The sequence below is a fragment of the Idiotropiscis lumnitzeri genome, chromosome 17 (assembly GCF_059441095.1).
Source record: "Idiotropiscis lumnitzeri isolate Australia: NSW breed Sydney's pygmy pipehorse chromosome 17, RoL_Ilum_1.0, whole genome shotgun sequence".
NCBI lineage: Eukaryota > Metazoa > Chordata > Actinopteri > Syngnathiformes > Syngnathidae > Idiotropiscis > Idiotropiscis lumnitzeri.
The window spans coordinates 3,160,325-3,169,345 of record NC_142407.1 but is presented as its reverse complement, the minus strand read 5'-3'; the positions used below and the strand labels follow the sequence as shown (position 1 = coordinate 3,169,345).

Sequence of the window (9,021 nt, the reverse complement as noted above, 5' to 3'; positions counted from 1 at the left end):
TGTCCAATAAATATCTATCTCTATACATACATATTTATTCCAAATGAGCGCTGCAAAAATATTAGCAAATAGTGCTAAATGCTGCAGTTGATATGGAAAGAAATATTGTACATCAGCCACCACTTAAGTGTTCTAACGTCAGCGTGTATAATAAAAAATAAAATACCCCCCCACACACACACACATACACACATACAAATACAACTTATTGTTACTGCTTCTGTAACCTGAAAGTTAGTTAGTTACCGAGGCAAAGAGAAGAGAGATGGTAGAATTTCCTGTTTTCCTTTCGAGTTTCTTCTAACCTGGAAATAGATCAAGAGCATTTCAAAATAAAAGATAATAACTTCCGGTTGCAAAATCGCTCAGAGTCAGATGCTTATCCATCCATCCATTATCCGAGCCGCTTAAGTAAAGTAAAGTCCGTTACACTGAGTAATTTCAAAATAACGGTGTCATCATTAGCATAAATAATAAAGATAAGCAGAATCCAATTCAAATACTATACAATGCAACTTTTTTATATCGCGCATTTCACAACAGCTGGAGTGGTTACAAAGCGCTTTCCATATAGTGTAATATAAAGTAGCAGGGAAAAAACAAAGAGAAGAGAAAGAGAAACAGATGAACTAGAAAATAAGGACAAATGTGTTGACCAGTCTATTATTAAACGCCGTGCGAATGCTTCCGAGCCTCTGCAGTTGCCCCATCTCAAGTCATTCATGATGGCGAGACAAAGGTATACCCAGAGGCTCAATTTCTTCTGAAGGCAGCTGAGCAACCTGTTTTTTTGTCTTTGCTTCCGAAAACAGCAAAGAAACTGCTGATGCACTCCATCACCAATCATATTTAGAACACAACGAGGAAACTGCTGTGATCTCCGTAGTGGGAAAGTAACCAGTAGCTCACACAACTTTAAAGATGGATGAGCAGCACGATGTAGATTACAATGATGGCAGGCCAGATGATGTCTACTGTGAGCACAACATACCAATGTCAGCAAAACCGAATTTGTAGTCCCTCATTTTAAAGAGAAAAATAGGCTCAAATCTAGTTTGAAAACTCTGAAATTTAATTGGTTGAACATTCTTTGCATGACCACGAAAGCACAACATCATTTGTGGATGTATACTCAAGAGTGGATCATAACCTCAATTGCAGCCAAAACATTGGACCATAATTGGTGCTGATATTTTTAACGTGCGATTGCTACTGCAACTATCTGTGATGGAAATGTCAAGATTTGAGTCATTGGCCCTCTTGTGAAGTGCCATATTGAATATCCAAGATCTCTTTTGTCTTTGACCCTCCAGTTTGGACACACGCATATATATGAGTATATATACACAAGATATTTCAAAGGCATGCACTTACCTGGGATGTTAAGTATGTTTTTGCAGAGTCACATGTGGTGGAGTGGTACACTCGTTAGAAGAAACGTCAGTTCAGTTGTTACTTGCTTGTCAGTGATAGTGTGACTGCATACATTTATGCCTATGATTGACTGCCAAGGATGTTGTCTGACTTGAGCCCCAAATCTGCTGGGATAGACATAAGCTCCCTAAGCAGAATAACAGAATATGAGCAATAGCTGGCCCAGAACAATGACAGCATTTTTACTCCAAGCTGAGTTCGACCATGGTTTCTACAACTGTGATGTGATAATGGTGGTAAGAAATGGATAGCTGGTAAGTGCCCACTGAAAGCACCAAGGTACAAAATGCACAGTCCGCTACTTGATAAGCATCATAAAAAATATTAATGACTGTTTTTGCAGTGGAATGAATGGCAATTTAGTGGTCTGCACATTCACAGTCCAAAGATTCCTGTTTGAAACAACAGCTCAGAACCTCCAGTTTACCGTTTGTTTTCCGGTTCTTGCATGGGTTCTTCTCCTAACATGTTAAGTTAATTCAAGACGGAATTCATCCATATGTGTGAATAAGAGTATGTCCCCAATGAAGACGAATGAGAGGGATGTTTTTTCCAGTGTATGCTTATGGTTATGAAAGATTTGACGTCAACCGTGTTCCTCTCTCTTTCCACTGACAAAAAAAATCCTTTGGATTTACTTAATTCATTGTATGTACATTTGTTGCACACAATTAGAATGTGACAAACTGATCCAAATTTTCCCTTTTTTTCAAGCTTTTCCAAAGAATTAATTTTAGTGGGCTACTTTTATTTATTTACTTTGCTTTAAATGTCTTTAACTATTTTGTTTGTAAATGCTTAGAAATGTACTTTTAATTATGTTAAGCACATTGAGTTACCTTGTAAATGAGAGGCAAAATATAAATAATGCTACCTCGCCTTGCTTTAATCTTCAAGTGGTGAGACAAAATATTAATATGTCATTATCTACAGCACAGCACTTCATGATAATTTAGATTTTTTTTATATCATGAAAGTCTCCGTAGTCTTTGTGCCCTGTACAACTATAAACAGCCAATAAAAAAAATAGCGTCATTGTACTTCACTGCATTTTACAAAAAGCTCTGTTTTCATTTTTTCCACTTACTGAATTCTCAGAAACAAAGTTGATGATTGCTGTATTGTGATATTCTATCATAATCATCAAAACATTGGTAGAGTGAGTTACTCAGCAATTTCATGCCCTGCTATATATTATAGAGATAATGCAGCCAAGTTGATTAAACACAATTTTATTGAAAACATGTATTTGTAGTTACAATAAAAACACCAAAGTTAATGTCTTTAGGACTCAGTTAGAAATGCCCTCATGTGCCAAACCTCAATTTTTAAAGCAAGTTATTGGATGGTTACTGTAAGCATGAAGACATAACCTCCAATATTGACTATATGGCTTTGTTTCACCCCCACACAGTGGTGTTTAAACAAACCTATTATGCGAGGGACAGTGAGCAGGGTGATACAACGCAACGCTTCAGACAAATTTGGTATATTCACTTTCAAAACACACATTCCATATATACGACGTCGCCAAGACAGCGGCCTCATTTTCATATAAGCAATGCATGCATCTGTAAGCAGTGAAAGGGGTAAAAAGCAAGTTAGTGTTTGCAAGAGGAGCTATATATTATTCCTGAAATGCCAGGCATCACGACAGCGCTGGTGCTACGCGCCACCAAAAAGAGAAATGAACAATAATGCTAAGAGAATCTACAGAGAGAGAAGAAATCTTCATCTCTTCGTAAGTTGTTCGCACACAAAACACAGTGGTGAGGAACGTTACGGGCTGCATTAGAAGAAATGCAGTACTAGCAGGTGAACCGGATTGGCTGTTTCCAGGAGGATAGTTGACATCTAGTATTGCAAGTGTGACAACCAGAGGACGCCGTCAATTGAGGTGGAGCTGGCGCACTTAACGTACTCCTTTCCTGCCCAGGAACCGCAAGACTGCATAGTTGTAGGTGGTTGCAACCAAAAACAGAATCTGCAAAGCACCAATGTATTGATGAAGAGGAGAGGAGTAGGAAAAACAGCCTGCAGTGATAGAACATTTGATTCGACACACTGACATATGTTGAAAATTCTGCCTGTGCTAGCAGGACAGAGATAAGAATAAAAACAAAACAAAACAAAACACAATTTTCATAATTTTGATGGAATGAACTGAATGAAATTGAAAATTTAAAAACATAACCAAGACATGCATTACCAGTGTATGCCATTTATAGTTGATTAGAAAACTCAAGATCAGTGGTTCTCGAACTTTTCCCACCAAGTAGCTTTTAGAAAACATACAGAACTGCACGCCAGGGCCATTCAGTGCTTCTTTGTTAAGAATCAAAGGTTTCATAGCAAATAAAGTCGGCTATTTTTTTTCATATTTTCCCCCAATATTTTCAAATACTGTAGTTATATTTTTCAATGTACTGAATGTTCATCAGCGTTTGAGGAATAATTTGTAATCAGCATTTTGGGGATCACTTTTAGGGTTCAATTGTTATTATATTTTTGCATTTCAGTTGATGTGAATTATACGCAGATTTTGGCTATTCGTATGTATTGCCGGTTTTTGACTGCACAGTAAATTAACAAGTTGTTTGAATAGATCGGATAGATTGATCCATTTTCTGATCGGTTATCGGGTTTTTTAAACTCGCTGATCAGTGACAGAATCCAAAATTCTGATTGTGTAAAGTATTATTATAATACTTATAATAATAATAATAATAATAATAAGTATTATTATTATTATTATTATTATTATTATTATTATACATTACTTAATAGTACGGTGCCACTGCTCATTATATTGTTTGAACATGAGGAAAACTCAAAAAGCTAATTCATTAATGATAAAATCAAAATTTATTGAACATAGAAGTTCAATAAAATCGTCAAAATAAATTATTAAAAAGTTCTTAAAGGGTAAATGTATTCAACTTGAAAGTTGAATATAACCAAAGCGACTTATGCATTTGTTCTTTTGCATACCACTCGAAGGAGCCCAAAAATCACTTTATTACTCCTCAACATTAATCTATAGAACAAAACAACAATGGTCCAAAAAACCTTAAGCATCTTGATAATTTTCACAACTATAAATGAAACAATTCCAAAAATCAAACATTAATCAAAATCTGACCACAGCATGAATAATTCTGGTCTTGAACATACACTATATTTATTATATAATTAGTGGTGTTTACTATAACGCATGACAATTATTAAACCTAATGCTCACCAATGCTAAAAGGGTGATTCCAGCACCAGCAAATGTAGCAATATACAGGTCATAGGTGAGGTGAAACTGAAAGAAATAACAAATAAAAGTCAGTCTTGGTCAGTGAAATTCATATACTCAAAGCAATCTCGGGTTGAATAAAGTACACTTATTCGGACTCCTTGTGTGTACGCGTGTGTTATTCCAGTATGTAAAAAGTTGTGGTGAAAGGGTGCGTAAAATGGAATATGGATATGATCTACTCACTTCGCTCGTTTTGCAAATAGATGCCAAGGTCATTCCGCAAGTCTTTCCCGGCATTGCATTCCAAGGAAGCAGCCCTTGAATAGAGACGTGACTTAAGTGATGTATCTCTTACCAATGCTGATTGCAAATGCCTTCGGAAACATTTACATCCTTTGTTCATTCACTTGCAGAGAGAATAAATGGCAGCAAAGAAATTTCCTGACCAATTTACCAATTAGTTTTGCATTTATGTAATCCCTAATGATTAATTCATTGCCTTACAAAATCACATTAATATTCTCATCAGGTGCACATGCGGTCAGTCATTATAGGAGCAACGCACCATATTGCCTGGCGTCCATGCAAATCCAGCCGTGCTGATTTATGCTGGTGGTAGTTTCAGCCAGGATGTTGATGTCATGGCAGGTCTTCTCCATGTTGAACAAGAAGTAGACCGGAATAGCAGTGAAGGCAAACACTGCCAGCCAGATGAAGGCCAAGATATATGTCACAATGATAAACTGTTGAAATAAAAAAAAGTGGAACGTGGGGGTCATGGGAATGCAGCAAGTTGCTGTGTGATGAATGTGGCATCACCAAGTCTGCAATTGACCATAATTCATTTTTTTGAGTGGTAAAAACAAAGCATTTCGCCTCACCAAAATGACCTCATGGTATTGCTAATACAGCCCCTCACCACGACCACCGCTTCTCCACCCCTTTTGACCTTGTGCTCACCGTCAGGCTGAGGCATCGCCCACAGTGGGTGCTCCTAAATTCCCCGAAGGTCTGCTTGACTGCACTTGTCGTGTAGAAGCCTTCAGCCAGCAGCAGGATACCATAGAGGAAGAAAAATGAGGCCAGGCCGTAGATGACGTACTGGAAGTATTCCACTCTGCACATGGGTAGAAAAGGTCAGTCAGGCAGGAAGCCAAGACGAATTAAAAGAGGAAGAGTAGAAAATAGACTCACAAGGAAGCCACGACCTCATAGTCCTGCTCATTGCGGGCGAAGTGTGCCTCGACCAGGACTTCGGTCTGGGTTAAGGCTTCGTGCCCGCAGCCGCAAAATAGAGCCATGCCTGCATAGCACAGCAAGGTGGCCACCAGAGATGGGTAGGGCACTGCCCCCAAGCACCGGATACAGCAATCATAACAACCTGAGGGGGCATAATATATCAGCACACAGGCGGCACATACCGCACACAAAACCACACAGCACATCTAAGCCTGGATGGGGAATTCTTTCACCCTGCGGGAGAGCTCGCCCGCAAATCCATCAGCATACATCAGGAAAAAAAGGAAAGACAGCCGCAACCAACAAGCAGGCGATCAAATAAAGAAATCACTGCTTATTCCACGAACATGGAGTACATTCTCCCCAGTGTAAGCAGCAAAAGCAGGTAGCAAACAACCACAGTGTTAATAAATAAAAGCAGTGGCAAAAATGGGAGAGAGGAAACCACCTAAGGCTTTGCAAAGCCAAGGCTGCCTGACCGGAAACATGCTGCTTCTAATCCTGTAATCCACAACAAGAAAGATCCTAAGATGCAAACTTTAGTCTGCCAACAAGCCACGACAAAACAACACTCCCGATGCCAATTTCATCTGCAATGTGAACGCTCATTGGCTTGTATGGACACCTTGATGCTTGTCCACAAGCTGGTCCGGCCCTCCTTCTGTGGCGGTCACAGGCGTCGCCAGGCTAAAGAGAGCTGGTGGTGGAACGCTGACTTCACAGCCTTGAAGATAGAGCGTCTCATTGTGGCCAAAAATAAGGTAGCCATTGTCATTGCCATGGGACAAAGGGCAGTGATGTCAAGCAAACAAAGAGCTTAGAGCCACACATGCTGTTGTAGAAGTGGCTGAGGGGGGTCACCGGGTCACTACTAGCAGCTATTGCTGGCTCACACTGGTACCATGGCACTCAGTGTCGGGTCAGACAGGGACCGAGTGGGTGCAAAGTTACAAACATCAATATTACATGCTGAAGCATTTGATTGTTTGACCCAACAACTTTAAGTGGGAAGCAACCAAGCTGCCATCTAAAAATAAATCGGATCAGCAAGAAGACTGCCGGGGATGCAGTAATGATAATGCCTGTAGGCGCCCACGCTTGAGTAGGACTCAGCAACACTGAAGAGCGGCGCTGAACAGTTTACCACACTTTAGAGCGCTTTGAGGCATTTTGTTGATGCCAGCTAATCAATACGGACCTCAAAACTGGACACAAATTGGTGCACATTAAATCGAGAAGAAAACTGTGGTCAGAGGATGTGAATTATGTCTTATGGTAGTTTTCTAATTAAAAATTACAATGGTAATTTTGTGTGATGGGCAAAGTCCACTCATATTTAAAAAGGGTTCCTCAGCGCTAAAAAGGGATTCTTGCTTAAATAAAAAGTATGAAAAACTTCTGTTTCGACTCTCTACTTAACAGGTACTATAGTAATGGTGAAGGTCAAATGAATGCAAAAGTAGAAATAGAAATACTGGTTCATCTTCCAATGCATGAAATCAAAATGATGTCCATGGTCACGAATTACATTTAAAAAAAAAATTACGTTTCCAAATTCCCAAATGGCTTTAATAATGGATGAAAAGGAGTTATTAAAAATTCTGCGCACTCACCCATGTCCAGAAAGAAGTTGGGAGGTTATTGAAGTTTCTGCTGCGCGGCTTCCCAACTCTGATATGAGGATATGAGTAGTTATTCGCCGCCACTCCTATATGAATCTGACTCGCGCTTTTGTCTCATCAACAATAGATGGACCACATCACCCCAAGTGACATCTTAAAGTCACAAAGTCCCATTTCAGCTGCCAGACATTATTTATAGAGCCATGGGTTCAGCATTGGTGACAGGCAGGTCACACATTTCACTGTATGTTTTTTCCCCCCCATTGGATTTTTGTGTTAATTATTCTTTTGCTTCTATTCGGGTAAAGAAATGAGTGGAGTGGCTTGAGTAAAATGAGCTTTTGTGTCAACTTGACAAATTCTTATTACAATAATAAAAAAAAAACTATTTATGAAAAAAAACAAAGGAAAAAAAAGCTCTTTATTGATGGACACAAGCAAAGAGGTATTCATGTATTCATATCTTTATTAGTTGCATGGAGGACTGCATTAAATCACACTGAGAGCTCTATCTATTTTCAGATGTGGCTACATGGGAGTTAAAATATTAGATACAGCTCGCCGATTATGACGCAGAAAGTCTACACCTTAAAAAACTATGACAACAATTAAGAAATACATTAAATTAAATAGCTTTTCCAAAATGAAGCATTATTAACTAGCTAGTTAGTCTTACTAAGTATATGACTTGATCATATTTTGCCCATTGAGTTTACATGTTTATTAAATTAAAAATACTACCAATCACAATACTATCACATTAAATGCAAAAAAAATGGAATTTGCACGTGTTTAGTTTGGAGTTGGGATTTGAAAATAATAGAATAAATAAAATCTCAGAGATAAGGTGGTAAGATACTTACATTTAATTGGATTAAATAAGTTATATTGTCTTTAATTTAAATGCTTAAAACATGCATTTCATGCATGCCTAAATTAACTTTCAGAGCAAGTAGACTTGTCTGAACAGCGTTACAAGGTGCGCACGGGAGAAGGTAGCAAAATAAATCGAAATGCCAGTGACGGACGTTGAAGAAGTTGTCTAACAAGGGTGACATTGACAGTCAGGTCCAGCTGCTGCCCACTTTCCCTCCCTCCCTCATTTGACCCAGTTGATGTCAATGCTGCGTTCAGTACAAAGGGTCCAGTGTGGAACTGGATAGAACACTGTGCTATGCTCCCTTTTTTGGGGGAAATACGCTCCTCGTCTCATTTTTCCATGCCATGCCCTTTGAAAGACAAATCTCTTCCTCTGTTTTGACTCTATTCAAACCAGCGCACCACTGGTCATTGGTAAAAGAAGACTTTGTGAGAAAGCGCTCATCATCAAAGGTCGCATTTTACCACTCAGTATTGCACCATCGCGCCATCTTAGTGACTGATATGCTTTCGAACAAAATTGAACTCCGAAAACGTAGTTTTATCTCTCTTACGTGCGTTTACAGTCTGTTGCCTTTCTGCGTTAACAGCAATAACATATTG

At 38.9% G+C, this 9,021-nt stretch overlaps 3 protein-coding genes across 4 annotated transcripts in view; all 3 read right to left on the bottom strand.

The window, feature by feature from the left end:
• Positions 1-316, bottom strand: part of LOC148319719 (uncharacterized) — a 6,161-nt gene extending 5,845 nt beyond the window's left edge. The window contains exon 1 of the mRNA XM_088280392.1: positions 247-316. The gene's annotated coding sequence lies outside the window, so the exon portion shown is untranslated. The remainder of the gene's footprint in view (positions 1-246) is intronic.
• Positions 1-332, bottom strand: part of cwc15 (CWC15 spliceosome associated protein) — an 11,544-nt gene extending 11,212 nt beyond the window's left edge. The window contains exon 1 of the mRNA XM_088280393.1: positions 247-332. The gene's annotated coding sequence lies outside the window, so the exon portion shown is untranslated. The remainder of the gene's footprint in view (positions 1-246) is intronic.
• Positions 333-2,650: 2,318 nt separating this feature from the next.
• plp1b (proteolipid protein 1b) lies at positions 2,651-7,696 on the bottom strand. 2 transcript variants are annotated; one of them, XM_088280091.1, is made up of 7 exons: positions 7,531-7,696; positions 5,873-6,059; positions 5,639-5,795; positions 5,244-5,421; positions 4,922-4,995; positions 4,676-4,741; positions 2,651-3,418 (listed from the first exon to the last, which is right to left on the bottom strand). In XM_088280091.1, exons 1-7 carry the CDS (start codon positions 7,532-7,534, stop codon positions 3,347-3,349), a joined length of 738 nt encoding a protein of 245 aa, XP_088136217.1. In that variant the 5' UTR covers positions 7,535-7,696; the 3' UTR covers positions 2,651-3,346. The 2 variants fall into 2 exon arrangements, with proteins under 2 accessions (XP_088136217.1, XP_088136216.1); XM_088280090.1 differs by lacking the exon at positions 7,531-7,696 and adding an exon at positions 6,366-6,533.
• Positions 7,697-9,021: the final 1,325 nt, after the last annotated feature.